The 21068-nt window shown below is 52.0% G+C and overlaps 9 protein-coding genes across 9 annotated transcripts; 4 read left to right on the top strand and 5 right to left on the bottom strand.

Annotated features, from left to right (window-relative positions):
* Window positions 1-179: 179 nt before the first annotated feature.
* Window positions 180-686, bottom strand: LMH87_010145 (uncharacterized protein; the record flags this gene model as incomplete). The annotated part of the gene is made up of 2 exons (XM_056197255.1): window positions 180-608; window positions 666-686. 2 exons carry the CDS (start codon window positions 684-686, stop codon window positions 180-182), a joined length of 450 nt encoding a protein of 149 aa, XP_056054323.1.
* A 559-nt stretch (window positions 687-1245) lies between these two features.
* On the bottom strand, window positions 1246-2277 carry LMH87_010144 (uncharacterized protein; the record flags this gene model as incomplete). The annotated part of the gene is made up of 1 exon (XM_056197254.1): window positions 1246-2277. The coding sequence occupies one exon, from the start codon at window positions 2275-2277 to the stop codon at window positions 1246-1248; it is 1032 nt and encodes a 343-aa protein (XP_056054322.1).
* A 533-nt stretch (window positions 2278-2810) lies between these two features.
* Window positions 2811-4175, top strand: LMH87_010143 (uncharacterized protein; the record flags this gene model as incomplete). Its single annotated transcript, XM_056197253.1, has 3 exons — window positions 2811-3365; window positions 3504-3714; window positions 4165-4175. 3 exons carry the CDS (start codon window positions 2811-2813, stop codon window positions 4173-4175), a joined length of 777 nt encoding a protein of 258 aa, XP_056054321.1.
* Window positions 4176-8510: 4335 nt separating this feature from the next.
* On the top strand, window positions 8511-9886 carry LMH87_010142 (uncharacterized protein; the record flags this gene model as incomplete). Its single annotated transcript, XM_056197251.1, has 3 exons — window positions 8511-8567; window positions 8637-8685; window positions 8763-9886. 3 exons carry the CDS (start codon window positions 8511-8513, stop codon window positions 9884-9886), a joined length of 1230 nt encoding a protein of 409 aa, XP_056054320.1.
* Window positions 9887-11209: 1323 nt separating this feature from the next.
* Window positions 11210-12162, top strand: LMH87_010141 (uncharacterized protein; the record flags this gene model as incomplete). The annotated part of the gene is made up of 2 exons (XM_056197250.1): window positions 11210-11240; window positions 11315-12162. The coding sequence occupies 2 exons, from the start codon at window positions 11210-11212 to the stop codon at window positions 12160-12162; spliced, it is 879 nt and encodes a 292-aa protein (XP_056054319.1).
* Window positions 12163-13390: 1228 nt separating this feature from the next.
* Window positions 13391-15507, bottom strand: LMH87_010140 (uncharacterized protein; the record flags this gene model as incomplete). The annotated part of the gene is made up of 7 exons (XM_056197249.1): window positions 13391-13585; window positions 13655-13870; window positions 13938-14093; window positions 14156-14736; window positions 14795-14814; window positions 14878-15288; window positions 15386-15507. 7 exons carry the CDS (start codon window positions 15505-15507, stop codon window positions 13391-13393), a joined length of 1701 nt encoding a protein of 566 aa, XP_056054318.1.
* A 794-nt stretch (window positions 15508-16301) lies between these two features.
* Window positions 16302-17361, top strand: LMH87_010139 (uncharacterized protein; the record flags this gene model as incomplete). Its single annotated transcript, XM_056197248.1, has 4 exons — window positions 16302-16410; window positions 16515-16821; window positions 16934-17017; window positions 17106-17361. 4 exons carry the CDS (start codon window positions 16302-16304, stop codon window positions 17359-17361), a joined length of 756 nt encoding a protein of 251 aa, XP_056054317.1.
* A 378-nt stretch (window positions 17362-17739) lies between these two features.
* LMH87_010138 (uncharacterized protein) lies at window positions 17740-18612 on the bottom strand (the record flags this gene model as incomplete). Its single annotated transcript, XM_056197247.1, has 2 exons — window positions 17740-17858; window positions 17907-18612. The coding sequence occupies 2 exons, from the start codon at window positions 18610-18612 to the stop codon at window positions 17740-17742; spliced, it is 825 nt and encodes a 274-aa protein (XP_056054316.1).
* A 218-nt stretch (window positions 18613-18830) lies between these two features.
* On the bottom strand, window positions 18831-20650 carry LMH87_010137 (uncharacterized protein; the record flags this gene model as incomplete). The annotated part of the gene is made up of 3 exons (XM_056197246.1): window positions 18831-19904; window positions 20231-20437; window positions 20501-20650. The coding sequence occupies 3 exons, from the start codon at window positions 20648-20650 to the stop codon at window positions 18831-18833; spliced, it is 1431 nt and encodes a 476-aa protein (XP_056054315.1).
* Between the last annotated feature and the right edge of the window lie 418 nt (window positions 20651-21068).

The raw sequence follows: 21068 nt of genomic DNA, 5'->3' as shown, positions 1-21068 counted from the left end.
TCAACTTACAGCGCACGCTAAAGGTAGAAGATAGAGTGGGAGCTGAAGCTGTCATGGTAGCAAGATCGAAGACTTGACCTTTTCAAGGATCCATCAGCTCATTTTTGATTCGAAACAATAAATAGTGACAATCATTTTACTCTCCACTAGTACTCCTGCACTATTGAAGTGGCCACTCTTTAGCTTGATCTACGAGCCTCAACTTCTAGCTCAATAAGCATGGCGGGAAATGCCAAATTGGCAACTCCTATAGCAGTCCAGACCGGCCGATGACCAGGAATTCGCTGGCGGAGAGCCTCCGCAGTGGGCGCCCATGATGTGCGAATATCGCAATGGTATGAACGCAGCAAGTACACATCCTCCCATCCTCGAAGACCGGCGGCCTTGAGAACTACGTCGACATTCTTCATAGCCAACTCAATCTGATTGTCGCTGTCATTCGCGTCCAGAGCCCCGGTCTCAGGGTCCCAGCCTCCCTGGCCCGAGCATTTGATGGCTCCATTTCCCAGGTCAACGGACTGCGAATAATGCCCCAAGTCGCTGTGTTTCTGCGCTGCGCCGGGAGGATTATTGTACTTCTCCGCAGACATGGTTTCGAAAGATGTTTTCTGGAAACCTTTGGTCAGCTGGAGTGTGAGTTGTTGTGCGGGCAGGGCTTTGACTACCTGATATATGCGAGTTGGCATGTACTTCTCGCAAATGTTCTTGGTACGCAGTGCGTGATTTACACAATTTAAAAAAGCAATATATAGTGTTTCTTTTTATGTTTATTCCAACTCTTTATAATACTTATACATTAGTAATTTCGTCGCGACTGCACTTGGGGTAAAAATGCTGCTTGGTGGATATCCGCCGAGCGAAGCTTACAAATCCCAAACATCAAGGTTTCGCCACGTTCATCTGAGAATAATTCTCAGTGGCTCGTGAATTTTTGTTCGACCTGCTGGGTATGATTTGGATTTTAATTAGAAGCTTAGACGTCGCCGATCTCGTGCAGACGAATCTCGGGAACATCAACTATTTGGCGCGACTGCGATCGCGAGGCCTTTGAGTTGCCGACGCCATCAGCGTTCTCCCGGGTTGAGGTTGCCCAGAAATTTTGTTCGCACCTAAATACATAATCAATACACCTAGCAGCACCTGCATACTATACAAGTCAATTGCAACAAGGCAAACAAGTCTTGGTAGAGTATCGTACTGAAAATTGGTCTTGTTGCCGCTGTTGAGGCACACAGCGCTATCAATTTATGCCTTGTACTGGTCTAAAAACTGTTTGCTAAACGGATAATCGATGTAGCACTTGCTCTGAACAGGGGTATAGAAGGCGGAATGGTCATAGGTGTTTGGCTCGAGCCCGTGCTTTAGACGAAAGACCAAATCTGGCGTGGAAACAAAATAGCGGCCAAAAACGACAAGAGTGTCGTGTTGCTGATACTCGCCATCAATTGCGGAACGAGCCGACTCGCCGTCGAAGCCTCCAGCGACAAGGATTGGCGACTGGTTTCCCCAAATTCGAAAAGCAAATTCCAACCCTTCCTTCTTCTCGCAGTCCACATTGTTGGCAACTCTTGACTCGATCAGGTGTAGATACGAAAGCTGCAGTGCCTTCATCTCCGAGATAATATGCGAAAACTGCTCTTCCGCGTGGTATTCCTCCATCTTCATACCTTGGAATGTACTCCATGGGCTGAGTCTGACTCCAATTTTGTTGCTACCAATGGCCGTAGTAACAGCCTTGGCAACCTCCAAAATGAACCTGGACCGGTTTTTGACCGAGCCACCCCAATCATCTGTGCGATTATTGCAAGTGCTTTGACTGAACTGATCGATCAAATAACCATTAGCACCATGGAGTTCAACACCATCAAATCCTGCCTCGATTGCATTGGATGCTGCATTTCGAAAGTCTCGAATGCAATCCCGAATCTCCGAGTTTGTCATGGCCTGTGGCACAGTCGCGCTGGCTTCCATGGGCACTGCGCTAGAGCTGTAGAGCGGATGGCCTTCTAGACGACCAGCGCGGCCAGGTGCGCACAGCTGGCAATAAATGGCACAGCCTCGAGAATGCACAGCTTCGGTTATCTTGCTCCAAGATTCAATTTGAGCGGCTTTCCACAGACCGGGAGCATTGGGGCCGCCGCAGTGCTGAGGGGAAATCTGCGTCGCTTCGGCAATGATCAACGTTCCTGACGTACTGGCTCTTTGCGTGTAATACTCGAGCATATTTGGAAGGGGGATGTTGTTATCGTCTGACCGAAAGCGTGTCAGAGGGGCCATGACAATTCGGTGTTGTAGCTTGCGTTGCCGACAGTAATTGGCTGGAAGAGTTTGGATGACGACATATTGACATGTTATCCGGCTGTTGGACGAGGTAAAAGCAGCGATGTGGCATTTATACGCTCCAAATTTAACATTGGAAGTCTTTGGGAGCTTTATATAGAGTTGGTTCTTTGGACAGCCAAGAAATGGGAGGTCAAAGAGGCTTACAAGAAGCAAAAAAAGCTTCCAAGACATCTCTGCGAACTACGCAAGCTCTTGTCATACTGACAGCGATGTCCGCCTGGGGCCGAGGAGATCTGGTCTCTGACAGCTTGGAGTCCGCAAGCCAGGTCGCTGTCTTGCTGCGGACGAATGGTCTCTCAAGCTCGGATTGCATAACTGGCAACGTGAATTGGGAAAAGTGGATAGGAATAGAAGAGAGAAGGCGCACGCTCTTTGCGGGATTCACTCTACTCAGTCTTCAGTCTGTGGCATTCAATGTCCCTCCACCTCTGGTGAATCGGGAGGTTATGCTCTCGCTGCCACACCCAATGGAAATGTGGCGAGCAGAAACAGAAGCGAAGTGGAACCGAGTAAAAAGCGAAAGAACTCATAAAGAGGCGACGTTTGCCTCAGTTTTGGGCACGATATTGCGCGGAGTTGAAATCAACAGCACAAGCACAGTTTCGGCTTTTGGTAATTATATTTTGATCCACGGTCTTGTTCAGCAAATCTTCCTCCAGCGCCAGTCTATAGATCTTGATCTCACTGAGAAATGCTTCGAGCAGGCGACACTGGATAGAATGGACAAGGCTCTGCGTTCGTGGCAACACTGCTGGAGCGTCGCCCCTGAGTCAACGCTGGACCCTTTGTCGCGAAATGGGCCGGTCGCTTTCAACTCTACTGCGCTTCTTCGAATTGCCTATATCCGGCTTACTGTGGACCTCGGACCTTACCGCAGCGTCATGACAAGAAACCCGGCATGCCTCGCAAAGTCGGTTTACGGTGGCACTGGCATGAACCTAGCGCGCTCGCCTAGCACGGATCTCGCCATGCTGCAATGCACCCGCGTCCTAGGTATCATCGTGAAGAAGGGAATTGCTTTCGTGAGTCATACACACGCCCAAAACTGGAGCATTGTTCACGCGTTGAGTCACATTGAGTGTGCTTGCCTGACGAGCTTCCGGCTACAGAATCTTGCGACCCTGGTTCAGGCTGAAGGCGAGGGCGCGCTTCGGATCTAGGAACGCAAGCTTCTGGGCATGATTGCAGCCATTGTCAACGAAACACTGTACGCCTCGCAAGTGCAAAAAGACTCTGAAGCTTCTGGTCGGATTCGGAGGCTCGCTGCATTTACAGTGAGGATATGGGCGGATGCCTTGCGAGGTGAACCCATTCTCCATATGGTGAAGACAATATCGGATGGCCTGTCGCTAGCTGCAGACAAGCTTATAAGTGAGTTTTTTTTTTTTTTTTTTTTTTTTTTTTTTTTTTTTTTTTAAATAGCTTTAGTAATCGGATTTCTATCTGACGAAGCCTTAATACGTTTATACAATATGAAAACTATAATTAATATGTTCGTCGCGTTGTCCAGGAAAGCGATTGCCGTTCTGCCTACTTCGCATGTGTACTGAAGGACCTACTCAGCAGGCGGAATGAATCGTCGTTTCCGCAGGCTCTTTTTCCACGGTTGAAACTACCCTCTGACTTTCCGTCTTCCATTTTTGGCAGCTTCTAAATTGTTTCCATTTTTGGATCGCTTCCGCTTCCTTTACACCTCAAATCCCTGCCCTTCAGGCGCTTTCTGCTTCTGGACTCTTTCCATTTCCAGAGCACTACTGTTTCCATTGTCGGGCGTCACAATGCGGCACCGAGAAGTAGAAGAAGAAATAACACGATTACTAGGTGCAAATTGACCAGGGACAAGAGCCATACTCACTGACTAGAAGAGGAGCTGGGCGGAAGAGGGAGGACAAGCGTACAAACCGACGTCTTCCAGGGAGACAGAAGCGACCAGCGACCACCACGGCCACAACAGCACAACGGAACAAGGGCCTGCGCACGCCAGCATTGATGCCTTCAGGCTCAACGTCAATGCGCGAGAGAATATGCCGGCGGTTTTACAAGAAAAGGTTTGCACGCCATGACTTTGGTTCATAACCAGCTAAATGGCACCGGTGTGGGCCGACTTGTCCGTCTCTCTCGGTGTGCTGGAAGCACGGGCAAGACCAGGTAAAGTAGCTGAGCTGTGACCTAACGAAGTGGCACCACATCATTCTCTTCATTTACATATGCATAGAATGATATGCATTAAACGATCTACCTGGCCAGTCGAACAGGATCTTCTTGTGGATTTGCCGATTGTAAGTTTGGTTCCTCGGCTCTTTGTAAATGTCTTTTTTTTTTGGGGTATTTTGGTGAATGTGTAGTGTGGTCGCCTAGTAAGTTTTTATTTTGCGCAAGATTAAACATGATGACTTACTACTTGATGACGAAAAAGCCACCATGTTCTTGGCAAGACAACCGTTGAGATGCGTAAATGTGTTCGAGGGCATCAAGATGCGTGGTTATGGAGACGAGTCCAGGCAGTTGGTTGTAAAACATGGGCGCCCGGCTGGCGTAGACACCAGCTTGTTAGTCATGCAAGATACTATAAAAAGCAGCGCAAAATTTGACGCTGAAATTGAATTCGGACGCCGAAAAATAGCTTCATAGTCGCAATCTTATATCTCGAGCAAATTTCTCGATCCAGCACACCGGCGCAGGTGTGTGGTGTAGGTTGGGCACCACCATTGTCCACTGGCCGTTGGTTGTGCCGTGAAGATTGTGCCGCGTGCTTCGTCTAGCTAATCCACGTCACATAAAGTTTGATACCTTGTAAGGCCCCGACTCACTAAAGCAGTCAACTGTTAATCAGGCGGCCTCTCGCAACCTGAGTAGTAAAAATGCGGCATACCGAGCCTGACTGATCAGAGCCGCCGGTCCCAGTCTCTTTTGCCATCTTTTCAGTGTCCGAAAGTAGTCTACGAGGAACAAACATGAAAAGAAGCATGATACGGCCACAGGAGGCGCGGGCTTATTGAAAGAATTACCCTGCTGCAGTGACCGGAGACCAAAAGCGGCTCTGCCTCGTCCCGTCAACGCACGGCGCACCACACCATGACGTGCTGGCCATGGCGTCATTGCCATGGAGGGGTCAAGTAACATTTGAAGTAACCCCCCCAGGAAGACATCAAGATGTAAATCGGCTCGGGTCGCAGAAGGATCGATAGGGCTGTGACCTGATGGGGCGTCAATGAGATATTCGGGGGACCAGCGTTTGCAGTAGGTGGCGTGTCCATCGCCTTGGTATACTGCCGTCGGCTATTTGCTGATGTACGGTCAGGTAGCATCTAGGGGATCTCATTAGTGTTGATCGTTATAGGCTCCCATCGGCGCGGTGACTTTTAATATATGATGCGCATGGCAGTGTCGGAGGATGAAGTCCGCAGGCTACTGAGCCTCTATAATGGCCGATACGATATCAACAGAGAGATAGATTAGCTGCATTTTGTGAGCTTCGACGATTGTGAAGCCTGGATAGCAGCGACACGGATGCTTCGTGTAGCTTGGAGATTTACATGAGGCTGCACGGCCACCAGCGCCAACGTTTGACAAAACGACATTTTACCCGCCCCGACTTCACTTATCTATTCTGAGACAAGGTCTAAACAAAATTCAAAGTTATTTAATAAGCCTCAGGAGGCATGAGTACTTGATTGAGGGGCAAAAAGGGCGCATTTGCAAACATATTCATGGTGTCGCAGCAGGCCTCCTCGATGGGAGGTTTATGACCTACACATTCACATTTTAGACAGGTCACACGAAACAAAAAGAATGCAGTTTAGATCAAAATTTATTTAAGAAGTAAGTCACGAAAAGTAACAAAGCATTCAGCCATAAGAGAGTGTTACGCGCAGTCCGGCATCATGCCTTGCAGAGCAGCGATGGTTTCTGGCTTGGCAGGGTGCGAAGCGATGGTCTGATTGCATAGACTATAAATAAACATGAGAAAATGACTCTTTGGAAATCTTGTATACAGAAGCATCAAAGTTTTGGGTACATGAAAGGGAGTATGGTAATATGGAATTACGGCATTGCGCATATAGAATATGCGCAACGCCGTGTCGGCATGGGCGTTGGAAGGGACTTTTAGTACTCGCCCTGCAGGTTTTGCATTTTACCAACAAAAAAAAAAAGAAAAAGAAAGAAAAGATAGACGACATTTCACACTACTCATTTCCAACTACCGAATAAGTGCCTGCCTTGGCCGGTATATCCCCCTGAAGCCTCTCTGTTCTCGCGAGGGCGTATGCCACCGATACGCCACGCCGTCTTTGCCGGCAGATATGCTGCTATCGGATGCCGGCGACGCAAAGCCATTGTGGACACGGCTATGCCCGGTTGACAGGGGGATTTTCTTTTAGTCCTTGCAAGGGAAACGTACAAAACATGGTCGCTGCTCGCTCGCACAAGCTGCTGATCCCGGCTGTGTACGGGATCCTCCCCCACTCTGCCATGAAACGCCACGATCAAATCTGATAACCAGCTCGTTTGTAAAGGAATTGGATACGTCGGCAAGGTCGGAATGTCTTTCTTTACCACCCACGATGTACCGTGGACTGAAACCTTTGGTGCAAGACGGCAGCAGGCAGAAACAACAACGACGACAACAACAGAGTCCCTGCCACACCCTCCAGCACGCAGAGCGAGCCAGCGATCAGCCGACGGATTCAGCTCCCACGCAGGGTGCGTAGCAACAGGGGGCGCACTTAAACTTTCGGCGAATCGCCGATAGCCCCCTGCTGGCTGGCTGACAGGTTGGGCTGGGGGCTGGGGCTGGATTGTGCCGGATAATAATCAACAACGTCGCACTCGGCACTCTCACAAGAAGATGTGGGGGAGGGGTATTTTTTTCCTTTTAATCTTTATTTCTTTCAATTAATTTTTTTTTACAAGTCTGACTGCGCACGCTAAAAACCCAGTTGCATATGCCTGAGCAGCCATGGACAGACGCTAGAGAGCCACCTACATGCGCTACAGTGCCATGTGCAGGGCACTAAATGACCAGGTACATGGTACTCAAGAATGGTGTGCATGCACGAAGGGGCCAGGCAGGCCCTTGCCAAGCAAACCAGAAGGCACGTAAGCATGTACATGCGTCGCAAGTTACTGTGCCCAGACAAGTGCCACTTACCCTGAAGTGCCTCCGGCTTGCTAGGCGGCGTGGGCTCGCACCGGCAGGCTGTCGTTCACGCCCGGCTGTCGTTCACGCCTCGCTGTCGTTCACGCCTCCCTCCCCCAACGCCCATCGTTCAGTATCTACAACAGGCTCCGAGCCCGAATATTGTGCCCTCAAGGTTCTAGTTATGTACATTGGACCCGCCAAGACCCTTCCACCCCGCATAAGCTAGAAGGGAGTTCAGTTCCAGACCACGCAGGCTGCACAGCAGGATTTTAGGATCATCAGCCAGCCACAGTGAAAGGGCACGAAGAGTATAAGTTACATGCCCATGAAAACTCCCCACCCTTGCCTAGGATGACTCCGGTCTGTAGCTGTCATCCTAGACTTTGTTTCTCGCCGGGATACGATTATTATTCCGAAACACTGTATCACAACATGCCAGCATTCAGACCACGATCGGCGAACAGGAACAGCCACGAGATACAGCCACTCCCAAGGCACCGCTGGCGCAGCACTCACCCACCACACTCGTAGCTCCCGCAGCCAAGTGTCTCTAGATAGGGGCTGAAGTTGCTTTGCCCGGCGTCCCATGCCTGCAGCGGCTGCTTCCCAATTCATCCAGAGGCTGCCACACCCCATCCAAGTGGCAGGTTCACGGCTCCGGTGCGGCCATTGTATCGACTGGCCAGGGCGTACGGGCTCAAGATAAGGTATCCGGTTCGATTACTCTTATACTTGGCGAAAAGGCCACGGTAAAGTGGCTGCACTGGAGCCTTGCGAGTGTAGAAGGAGAGATACGTACCATGACCACTCACAAAGGCTACTTACCGAGCTGAAATCGCTGGATATTCCCGAACGGGTGGTCGGCTGGCTGATCTGAAAGAGAAAGAGAGCTACGTATAAAAACGGATCGCACTTCTGTAAAGCTACAAAGTCACCAACAAAGCAGATGACAAGGGAAAAAAAAGGAGAGGAAAAATACGCACAAAATACAGAAAAGATCGGGTCGCAGGGATTGATTGCTATAATGGATAATACACCCAGGCGGTTACGGTCGGCTTGTAATCAATGCCACGCTTCCAAAGTTGCGGCGCCTACCGACGTGATGTCTACACAAGAAGAAAATGTCAAGCTAACGCATTGGATCTCATAGGTAAAATGCAGCGGCGAAAAGACTGGCTGTCAGCGATGTGAGAGCTTGGGTATGTTTGACAATAATGAGTATGAAGAAAAGATTGCACAGAGAACCGCATTCCAACCGTTTTTCTTTTCTTTTCAGGATACAAATGCCATTTCGAGATTTCCATGGTTGGGAGGCACTCGCACAAGCGCAGACGGCGGAAGACGACGCCGACAGACTCAACAAGCCCGAGTGTCCGTGACGAGGTAGTCGTGAACCCGACACGCACGAATGAAGCATCGCTACGAGACGAGGACCCAGCGGAGGAGGACCCGCAGCTACTCACGGAATTCACAGACATGCTAAACACATCAAACGATCTGAATATGCTATCACTGTTCAACTGGGACGCGCAGACGGTGGTGCCTCACTCGTCCGGAATGTCGGCGGCAGAGAGCACCATGGCCGCCGTGTCTACAAGCCGACCACGAGCAGACAGCGTCTTTGTGGACTCTCTAGCCCACATGGATGTGGCGACCACGGACGGATCCTACAGCATCAGCCCGCGAGCCTCTCTGGCCACCACGTCCAGCATGGAGCCTGGTCGCGGCGAGTTCCCCGTGACGCCCTTTTCCACGACAGCGGTAGCTACCGTCACGTCTGGCAGCATCGCTGCGCCGCAGCACCCTGCCAAAGACCACGAGACGTCAGACAGCAGAATGTACACGCTCAACCTTCTCAACGCCATCACCAGCCTCGAGGCGGAAATGGACAACACCAGCTGCAGCGTGGACCGGTGCATGGACATAATCAAGTCGGGCACCAAGGAGATTCAGCGGGCAGTTCAGTCACGGCAGTGGCAGCGGTCGGTGACGGGCCCGGTGCTGGTGCAGGTGGCGACGGAGATTGCCCTCATTACCATGGAGAAGCTGGCGGCGCAGTGGCGCGACGGGGACGGTGACGGGGACGGCGGCGGCGGCGGCAGCGGCGTTGGGGGTGGCGGGCACGATGACGACCACGGGCGGGCGACGGGGAGCTTGCACCTCGGGCAATACAGTACCGAGAGCGATGAGGCCAGCTTCATCTGGCGGCAGGTTGTCTTGTTTGAGGCCCGTCGGCTGCAGCAGCTGGTAAAGGTGGTCGGCGCCAAGCTGGACCGGTCGGGCCGGTGTCACAGCGGGCCTCGTCCGGAGGGCCGGCTGAAGCTGTTTTGCGCGGACCAAGACGAGAGGCTGAGCAACTTGATCTCTACGCTATTAAAAAACGACATGATGGCAGGCTGAGGGACAATTAAAAATTAAAAAAAGGACTGCGATAATTTGGACTAATTTTTGGAATGGATTACTATTTCGTCCGTCTTGTAGATTTCTTGGTCGTCGCCCTTTGGAAATGTAGTGGCGTTGGTAGGCCGAGAAGGTGGGCAGCGGGCCGCTGTGGCTCATTGGGATCAGCGAGCGCATCAAGACACCCAGCTTTACTTGATAAGGCAAGGTAGATGTACCTGAGTACCCGAGAGGCCCTTGTTTTTTTGGAGGCTGCACTGCTTGCCAGATTTGCTGCCGAGACAGAGCTGCTGAACGAGAAGAAAGTCATGAGTGGAATTGCGGCTGAAAAAAAAAAGGATGAACCTGCTCTATGTAATGTGTCTACTGGGTGTCATTGGTTCTGAAATTTCCGAGTTTGAGACACTATAGGCCTTTTCATTTTATTTTATTTTTATTTGAATTGAAACGGCTGAATGGCGGCCCGGGGTTGCATCTGCAGGCATGCAGGCATGCAGGCATGCAGGCAGGTATGAGCGCGACGGGCCGAACAATAATCAGCAAACCAAGACTCGGAGAGAACGAGCCCGACCAGTACCGTACCTATTTTACCAGGCTCGCTGGTGCCAAAGAAAAACCCCTAGGCAAGTTTACGTACCTCTTTCTCAACGGCTCAGCCCACGTATATCCATCCTCTTGGCAAACACCCCCCCCCCCCCCCCCCCCCCCCCCCCGGAAGACGCACCAGCATAAGCCACCCCGGAATGGGAAATCTTTTTCGCTCTCGCTCTCGTACCTATTCCTCTGAAAATGACATTCAGCTGAAGTCGGCTCCCAATCCACTGCTTTCGCAATACTACCCTTCTGTCTTGCTTGTCTCCGATCAGGCTACGCATGGCTCGGGAAAGGTCCCTCCATCCCGGAGGACAACCGGCCAGGCTACCGAATCAAAAGAAAGGGCGCCGGCCTCGCTGAGTCCCCTCCCGTGCATGGCCGGTTTATGCGGTGCCCTCTTTTTTTTTTTTTTTTTTTTTTTTTTTTCCTTCGCCATATCGGCAACGATTCCCAAAAAAAAGGTAGAAGAAAAAGACGAAAAGCAGTCAGACTGTCTTGTTTGTTTCAATGACTGTGCGAGGGCTTTCTTATTCTTTCGTATTCCTCTCTTGGACACTTGTATAATTTAGCATTCAGCGCCAAGAAAAGAAACTCCGAGCCCGCTGGCCTTGCCCGAGTCTTTTTTTTTTTTGGCCCATTTCAACTGTCATTCTGTTGATCTGCGGCTGACGTACGTTCAGGAACGGACTTCTTCCTCCTCGAGAATAAGAATAATCAAAAAACGGAAGCATGGTTCAGGAACAACCGAAAAAAAGCCCTCGTAAATGACTCTCCCTTTTCTGTTGTCTAGCAACACGACCACTCTTCCTCATGATGCTGACAGCCAAACACCAGGCAGAGTTCGCAAGGAAAAGCTGCCCACCATCGAGTTTGTCATGGCCCCCGTCGACGATCCCGCCATGAATCACTTCAGCTCGCCACCAGCGCACCACCACCATGTCTCGCCCGCGCTGGGTCACGTCAAGGTCCCCGCGGCGCTGCGCTACAGCAGCCCTCCCCCCTCTGAGCCCGGCGGTCCCTCGCTCCATCAGCAGCAGCAGCAGATGTCTGGCGAGCTTCCGCAGGCCGACGACTTTGCGTCGTTTCACCGGGCAGCGCCGCAGATGGTGCACACGCCAGAGTCGGTGTCGTCGCTGCCCTACGCGCCATTCCAATCTCCAGCGGCGACGACAGCGGATGAACCGTTGCAAAAGATCCCTCACGGGCATAGCATGCAAACTGTCCTTCTCTGGCCGCCTGGAATGGCGCAGGCACCATTTCAAAACGATGCCGTTCCTCCGGCGTCGGCTTGGGACGTTCCGAGCCACGCCATGTTTCGGGCTGTTCGCAACGGTCACGAGAATATCGTGCGGTTCCTCATCAACAGCAGAGCTGATTTATCAAGAAAGGACCAAGAGGGACGAACAATTATACACTACGCGGTAGAGTGCCGAAAGCTTTCCATCACGCAGATGCTTTTAGAGCACTTAGAAGATGGAGCGCTGCTCAACGCCCGCGACGCGAGCGGGAGCACACCCCTTCACATCGCCATACAGCTCGGTGACATTAACACGGCCGCAATGCTGCTGGAGCTTGGGGTTGATACACATGTTGCCAACAATGACGGCGATATGGCGCTGGATCTGGCCATTGATGCTGGGTCTCTGGCTCTGGTACAGCTCCTGGCCGCGTATAGAGCATAGAACCTGTCGCAGCTTGCCAACTAGTGTAGTAACGTATAGAGCTACACTGTATTTGTATAAATAATATGTTTCATGGCTGACTGGCGTCCTATGAGTAATACGTCGTGAGATGATGCTGAAAATCTTGCCCATGACGACGACATGTTGGTGGTCACTCAGCGTGCGTTAATCGGCGCCCTTCTACGCAAAAGAGGAAGAAACAAATTTTGATTGTCCATGACACAACAACTTGTCTGTCATGTTAGCCAGTGTTCGAAAATACCGGCCAAGTCGCCCAAATCAACTGTCCGCAGCCTTTATTTTCACCGAGATGGAAGTGGCGTTGGTCATCTTGTCAGATAGCGGCTAGCACGAAGGAAGTGATAACAGAGATCGCGGATAGATATAGTAACTACAATAGTATGACTCTATTGTCCACTGAAGAGGGAACTCTCCACTCTGCGCCCTCGGGGGGACTGCGCACTCTTATAGCGGCCTCCTCATACGTGACACGGCCTGTGCCGTGACACATCTACACGGTTCATTTCTTGGGGAAAAAAGTCGCCGAAACCCGCCTGTGCCTCATCTGCGTCGAAACCGAGTACTAAATTTTTTAATCATCATTCTCCCCCATATTCTGCCCGCTATGAAGCCTTGGATAACACAAATCTCATCGACAGTCTCCCACGCAAAACTCCACTTTGGACAACACTTGATCCCTGAACACCGACAAGGATACCATTGGTCTAGTGAGGGGGGGACTCCTGTTAGTTAACGTTAGTGCCTCTCAGCCTCGAGCCAAGTGGTCGATCCCGGAACGGTCGGGCGGATGGGGCCGATGCTTGGACTGGATGGAGCATACTTAATTGGCGGCGCCAATCAAGACGTGGGGGCGCGTTTCCACAAACTAGTACTCAGGTGGCTAGACGGCTGGCGCAGCTGTCATGGGGGCCGGGCGGGCATTCTCCAACGTGATGAATTTGATCTAACTAGTAAACAATTGATTGGCTAACCACCAATGTACAGTGAAAAGGGTAAATAACTTGTGATTGGGAGGAAAAGGAATGTGTGGGCAGGGGAAAATGGCAAACTAAATGATACAATATGTAAAGCCAAAGAAGCATCCATGGTGTTTACAGACAGACGGGGTAATTAAACAAGGCGGTGTTGAAGGGGAATGAGACCGGGGAATTAAACAAGGGTAGTTGAACGCGGGAAGTTGCGTAGTGAAAAAGTCAGGCAGGACAAGTTAGGCAGCTTCGGTTTTGGTCTCTGCAACCTCACCCGCTCCAGAAGAAGTTCCGTTGACCTTGTCCTTAGGCGCCTCGGACGCCTCTGCCTTGGCCGCTTCGCGCTGCTGCTTGACCTTTTTGACGCTGAACCATGGCATGAAAACACTGCCTATGAGGCTGAGGGCGGCAGTGGCCACAGCTGCGTAAAAGGTCTGCAGAGAAGATCCAGCGTTAGCTTCCCGTACATTAACCTGCATTGAGTGTTTCAAGAGCATGCTTACCTCAATAATGGCGTCGTTGTATGCTTCGCGAAGCTGTTCGAGATACTCTGGTGCGATAAGACGGTCGAGGTTCGTGGCGCCGCCAGAGAGCAGAGACGATGGATCCAGAGGCAGGTCAGCCTTGGCAACGTTGCGGACGAGGCTGTTGGTGAACAGGCTCTGGCCAACAGAGAGAAGGATCGCGCCACCAAAGGTTTGGATGAAAATGATGAGAGACTAGACAGAAGAAGCGTGTTAGAGTTGCTGCGTCTTATGCGTGTGGGTGGTCGGGTAAGCTACTTACTGTGCCCTCGGCAACCTGTTTCTCGGGGAGAGCAGCTTGGATTGCAATGAGCGGCTGCTGCATGCCGAATCCAATACCTGCACCGTAGATGGCCTGGTATCCGATCCACTTTCCAATGCCACTACTGGGTTTGAATGTTGTCATCAGTCCACTTCCCTAAAGCACAAAAACGGTCAGTATCATTACCATCAAGTAAAGTTGTACCGGAGTAAATGTACCACGCTGACTAAGACACTACTAAGAATGCACAGCCAAGTGTAGTAGCCATTCACCGACACGAGGACTCCTCCAACCAAAGACAGAACCACACTGCCAAGCAACAGAGGAAGAATACGAATTCCACTCTCAGAGGCAGTACTGCCCTTGATGGCCTGGAACCAGATCGGGAGGTAGTAGGTCAGAACGAGAAGGCTGCCAAAGAGAAAGAAGCTAAAGACACAGCTTGCCCAGACAGTCCTGTCCCTGGCGACGCTCAGAGGCACCATGGCGCGGTCAGACTCGTGCACCTGAAGCCAGACAAAGCCAATGAGCAGCAGGCCGCCGAGAACAAACAGGACGATGATGCGTGCATTGCTCCATGGGTATGTGCTGCCTCCCCACATAATGGCAAGGAGAAGACAGATAATCATGGGGAGGAACAGGAGGATGCCGAAAGGATCCAGACTCATCACCTTTTCTCTAAAAGAGAGAGTCGGGCTGTCGGGGGCCTTAAGTCCTCGGGTAAAGGCGACGATGATGACGGCGGCCACGAGACCGATCGGGAGGTTGATGTAGAAGCACAAACGCCAAGTAACATATTCTATGTAGTGATTAGTTATTTTGTATTATTGTAGCCATGTCTGGACAGCGTTGCTTACCGGTAATGACTCCTCCTAGACTGCACATAGATCATTCCATTAGCAAGTTGACGAGCAGGAGCACGTATTGGAAGGCATCTTACAGAGGACCGGCGACACTGGCGAGAGCGTACATGGAGCCAAGGGAGCCCTGGTACATCGGTCGCTTATCCAGGGGAAACAAGGCAGCAATGATCAGTGTAGCGCCAGAGAGAATCCCACCAGCACCAATGCCCTGAATAGCTCGACCGATGATTAAGCCAACAGAGGTGGGAGTGACACCGCACACAAGACTGCCGAGCTCAAAGATACCGAGAGCCACGAGAAACACCCAGTGGACTGGAAACAGGTTGTAGAGCTTTCCGTAGAGCAGCAGGAAGCTGCAGTTGGCAAGCAAGTAGGACGATCCATACCAGCCCACGTCGTCGAGCGAGTTGAACTCGGTGGTAATGCTCGGAATGGCGGTCGCAATGATGGTGGTGTCGAGAGCCTGGCAAAAGACGGCGAGACACAGGCTAAAGAAGGGATTAGAAATGTTTGATCGAGGCTGCACGCCGCATACCGTGGCAGCGACGCCACGCGAGCAACCGCGCGTTTGGAAGAAGAACTTACGCCAACATGACAAGTGCGAGTTGCTTGTTCGTCATTTTTTTCTTTGGAGCATCATAGTCCGCCGACATCGATGCAGACGCCACGCCCTGCGGTGGCTGTTCCGCAGCTTGTTGGTCCGTCATGATGGTTGCGTGTTTGGATGGGTGTTGTTGACGATTCAAGGCTTCAGGTGAAAGGACGAGAACCAAAAAAAAGTAACAAATAAAGGAAGTATCCGAGATGGATCAAAAGAGGTGGAATACGGATCGAAAGCAGCTGGTGGCTGACGGTGGTTAAAAATGGACTGCGTTGTGTGCATCTGCGGCTAAACAAAGCTGTGATGTTCAAGATCGAAGATGACTTACACGACGCGTTAGCTCGAGTTGGGGGTCAAGGGACTGAGAAAAAATGTCCCCGAGAATGTCTCCGAGATGTATCCGATCGGATTAAGGTTGCGGTCCACGGCGCCACAACAAATGTCTCCGAGCCGGGGAGACGGCACTAGCCCTCCGGGAAATATACAGGGCAGGTACTTGTGGTGTCGTCGTAGGTACTTGTGGCCTCGTTGCATGTACTTGTGCTTTGGTGGCCTGTGGTTTGTTTACCGTTACACAGCCTTGTTGGAAGGTGCACGGGCCGAGCCCACAAGGACAGGACAGTCTCAGTGTGGCGCATGCGGGTCCTCTCTTCTCTCTACCAAGGTGCCTATTACCAGTCTAAGGAGTCTCTACCAAGGTGCCCATTGCCAGTTTAAGGAGGCCGATGATGTGCCTCTACCGTTCTGACAAGTGCGTAGAGCGGCGACCAATATCCAGCAGACTTGGGCCGCGAGGATGAACTTTCGAATTGATAAGCCGGAGCCATCCTGCATATCAGTCTCAGAGTCAGCTGCGACGGCAGATGCTTGCTGGCACCATCTAGTACAGACAGTTCAACAATGGACTCTACCGTAACTGCAAAGCAAAACACCTCCAAAGGACCAGATGGAGAGGTCCTCATTGGAGATCCAGAATTTGACGGGCGCGTTATTCTCTACGTCATCAAAGGTTCGTTGACCGCCGCCGGCTTGCTTTGTTCTCCCCAGTGCGGAGCAAGTGCCGCCATGCTGAATTAATAACCCACGGCTAAACATTCTCAATGTAAACCACAGCGGATGAGACATCATACATCAATTATGTCAAGCCACTGATACTAGCCGAAGAACTGCTGTTTCCGCACTGCATCGCCGTCATCGACACGCACTCGCAGTGGGCCTACCAGATGCACCCTGAGCGCTATGTTCCTGCCCTCAGGGACCAGGACCCAGAGACGGGAGAGCGCATCAACGTCTTTGAAGGCACAGCTTGCCTCTACTACCTGGCCGGGCGTTTCGACCACACTGGCGACTGGCTGGGCCGTACGGCGTATGAGCGCGGCGCTGTACACTCCTGGACCGCCTACCAGACAGCAGGCATAGGGTGAGTGGCAAGGGAACTGGTCAAGGATTCAAAGTCCATGTCATTGAGCCAATATTTGGCTACTCATTACTTCCTGCAATCAAAGCTCTGACCAATTCACTGTGGCAACTAGGGCAACGGCAAAGTACTGGCTCTACTTTCTCCGTGGCTACCCATCACGAGCGGAGCCTGTGCAACTACCAAGAACCATACAAAAGTAAGCCTGGAAAGCCACTCTCGCTAATGCGACGCCACTTCTCTGCCGAAATGACAAGTTCTTTGTTTGCTAATACCCTGGGACACAGGCTGCATGAAAACACTGTCAAGCAGTGGGACATACTCGAGGCCCGCCTGGCCCTTCCAGACCAAAAGTACATTGCGCTGCGCGACCGCCCGACCATTGCCGATCTTTCCTATTTCCCCTTTGCCATGCCTTGGATGTTTAAATTCCTGTCTGTGAACATGGCAAAGTACCCGCATATCCTTGACTGGGCAGACCGGATGCTGGCGCGCCCTGCTGTCCAAAAAGTCATGGAGAGTGCGCCACACATAGGTCATTGAGGTTGACGGGTGTTCGGACAGTTTGTGGGGCATCAAGACTCTATTCTACTGCTCTGAGACACTTGGAAGGACTTTGGTTGACAAATGCTTCAATCTTCTTTAGGACAGAGACTGAGAATTAAGACTGCATCTGAGCACGACATCTGGTCTGAACCGTGTAACTGTTGTAGAGTGTAGCGCTTGCTCTCAAACTCGTCGAAGCTCACCAACAAAAAGATCATGACATGATAAAATCACTTTGAAATTGCAATTGCGAATTTTGACTTGCTTCTTTCGATTCAAAGGCACGTCATTCAGTAGCATCAAGCAAAATGTACGCTCATCCTCAGCTGAATTGCGACTGAACGGCCTTCCCGGCTATGTCCTCCAGGACCCCTATCATGCCTTTTGACCCCAGACCACCCTAATCTTTGTTTTTCCGCCTTCTTCAGATAACTCTTTGCGCAACTGAGCTTGCAAGTTGTTTGCATCCTCAGTAAACTCGTTCGGAAGCATCACTAGAAACAAAGTCAGCTACAGCCTGTCACATGCCAGTAATGACTCACTCTTCACGCCCTGCACAAGCGGCGGTACGGCTCCGCAGAGGCTTTCGGTGCTCTTCTGCTTCAGCTCTGGGTTAGGGTTGCTCTTGCCGTGCAGAATATCGACAGAGCGCTCCTCCACGCCCGTTAGACCGGCGTCCCGCATGGCGCCAACCAGCTCCTTGGCCAGGTTTGGCCCCATGCCGCTAAACGACGACATGGACTGCGCAAAGTGCAAAAACTGCTTGAGCGCGGGGCCGTTTTCGGGGACAGAGTCAATGTCGACCTCGACGAGCTGCATCCACGCCCCGGGCTTGAGCAGGCCCGCGAGCCGCGACACGACTGCCGCAATGGTTTGCGGTGGCGCCGCGGCCATTACAAGGCGCTGATGCACGAGATCGAATGATTCTGCCCAGTCGGTAGGAAAGGCGTCGTGGATGGACTGATTCTGGAAGCGCGTGCCTTCGGGGGCCGGGTCTGGGTAGAGGGCCTCGTCAATGTCGGTGCCGACGTACTCGTGCTTGACGGGGTAGAGGCTGCGCATGTGCAGAATCCAGCAGCCGTCGGCGGTGCCGGAGTCGATGATGCGCAGGCCCGGCTCGGAGAAATCGAGGGGAGCGTAGATGGGGTCGCCCATGGCGGCCATCATGACATCGTGCTGGCCGGAGAGGCGCTCGCGCTCCCACTTGTTGTCGTCATCATTCTTGGTGTGTTTGATGAAATCTTCCATTTTGGTTAAAAATCAAAGGATTGAGCGGGTGGCTTTTGCGAGAGGGTTGAGACGTCAACGGTGTGCAAGATAGTTCAGACGCTACGTGTAAGTCGTGCGTGGATGGGGTGAACAAAACCAAGAGAGAGCGAGGCAGAAACGCAGATACTGGATGTCTCACTGCTTATAATCTAGCTATTGTCCCAAAAGAAGAAGTGCTCGACACTTTGGCCCCAGCCTCATGCGTTTTCGCACCTGGCCCCCAAGCCGGGCTTTTCTACGGGCGCCGTCGGTTGCACCTTTTCCTCCAGCCGCTTCTCGCACCGCAGCAAAAAGTCTGGATGCGTGATCCAGCATTCTTTATTCCTCGACCAAATGTCATCGCTCAAGAGACTCAAATCGTAATTGCGCACCAGATGCACGAGCGTCGCCCGAATCATGATGTCGGCCATGTGCTTGCCGAGGCACTGTCGGGGCCCGAAGCCGAACCGCCAAAACAGGTACCGGCGGTGCGTGTCGCGGCCGCCGAGGAAGCGGTCCGGCCGGTACGCCGCGTGGTCGGGCGCCCACTCGTCGCCGCGCACGTTGAGCGCGTACGCGTCAACGACGAAGCTCGTGCCCGCCGGCACCACGAAGCCGTCGACGTCGCGCGCGGTTGGCGCCGCCTGCGGGACGCTAAACGCCGCGAGGGGCCGGAGCCGGGACGACTCGAGCACGCACGCCGCCAGGTAGGTCGACCGGTCCTGGATGTAGGCGTCGAGCGCGGCCTCCCTGCCGCCGCCCTGGGCCTCGACGTCGCGCATCTCTTTACGCAGCCGCTCTTGGGCCTTGGGCTGCACGGCGAGGAACACGAGATTCCACGATAGGCCGCCTGTGGTCACGTCAAGGTTGGCAAAGAGTGCTTCGTCAATAGTCTGCAGAAGCTGCTCTTCATCAATCTCTCCGTTTTCGACGGCGGCCGCCATGCGGACAATCGGGGCACTCGGGGCGTCCAGCTTGGCGTGTTGCAGCGCGTCCTCGTTGAACTGCTTCCAGGACTGCTTGAACTGGCGCAGTTCCTTGTTGGCACGAGTGGGGAGGAAGCGCGACCATGAGAATCGTGGGAGACCTCCGCGAATGACGTACCCAAAGATTTTCTCACGCATTGGTGCGAGTTTGGTCAACCTCTTTGTGAGATCCTCTGAGAGCGCCCCGTAAAAGACTTTGGCCACGATCCAGAATGGCAACATTTTTAGATCTTCGGCCGGGTGGATGAGGCCCTTTGCCAAGTTGCCGCGTGGCTGTTGGTCCAAGCCCTCGAAAAATGCTTCTACCTACTCAATTGAGCACAAAGACAGGTAAGAGTCAGAATAAAGTAAACTGTTGGACCGAACTGGGTCAAAGGGTTAGACTTACCTGCGTACGATAATCATCCACACACTGAACAACGGCTCGGTGCGAAAAGGGCGTCTCGACAACCGCCCGCAAGCTACGCCAGGATTTCCCGCTAATGAGGCCTAGACAGTCTCCAAGGAGCTGGCTCATGTAGTAACCCGAATTGTTTGCCGGAGCTTTCGAATGCCTATCCGAGTCTTTGAAGACTTGTTGCAATTGCTGAGGTTGTGTAAGAACACTCCAGACAGTTAGCTTTGTTCTTTACCGCTTCCTTGGCAACATACATTTCAGACTTCATGCCGGACCATATCCGGTAGACATTGCCGTTTCTTCCCTGCCACGCAGTAGAGTTTTCGATGCCACCGATAAACTTGTCGTCGTCGCCTTGACCGTTGGGCCAGACGTACGGGCAAGATGGAATCTGACCCAGCCCATCTTTATGTAGGATGGGATATTTCCATTCGAGAAGCCTCTGTCATGTTCCGATTAGCATTTTACATGTTTTAAATTTTGTGCTTTAATGATCTCTCCATACATTTATGAATGCGGAAATGACATGTTTTAGTGGCCCAGGCAGTATGCCCGGCGATACCAGCTCTGCCAGGCAAAACGTCACGATGGCGGCAACGACATAGAGTAAGGCCGACAGCACCCCAGCAAGGTTTCCGGTAAAGCTTTCAATCATGATTCCAAACCGTTGAAAAAGCCGAATATCGTAATGAAGAGCTACAAAGGGATAATAGCCGCCAGCGTCCTACAGAGGGAGCACGCCTTTTAAACATCTACTTTGGTCCAGCCGCAAACTTCGGCCTCCGTGCACAGGAATAACTTGTTCCAGGCCCTCCATTTCAAGCATTGTCAAGTAGCTCATTTTCGCTCAATTTACAAGCTGCATTTAGATGCCCAAAATTTGGTGTGAAGAGATCGCCCTTGGAAATATTATGCGGTCGCCTTAGTGGTACACGTCAGGCTCTGTCGCAAGGACAGAAAATTGAATTATTGTCATTTAATTCCGATTTGGGATTTTTAAAATGTTTTAAATCAACTCTGATAATGGCGTTCTGTTTGCCGGTAGCGTAAATGTAATTACGGACCGTAACTTC

The sequence above is a fragment of the Akanthomyces muscarius genome, chromosome 5 (assembly GCF_028009165.1).
Source record: "Akanthomyces muscarius strain Ve6 chromosome 5, whole genome shotgun sequence".
Classification (NCBI taxonomy): Eukaryota; Fungi; Ascomycota; class Sordariomycetes; order Hypocreales; family Cordycipitaceae; genus Akanthomyces; species Akanthomyces muscarius.
The sequence above is the reverse complement of the archived record's forward strand: the minus strand, read 5'-3'. Positions and strand labels throughout refer to the sequence as shown.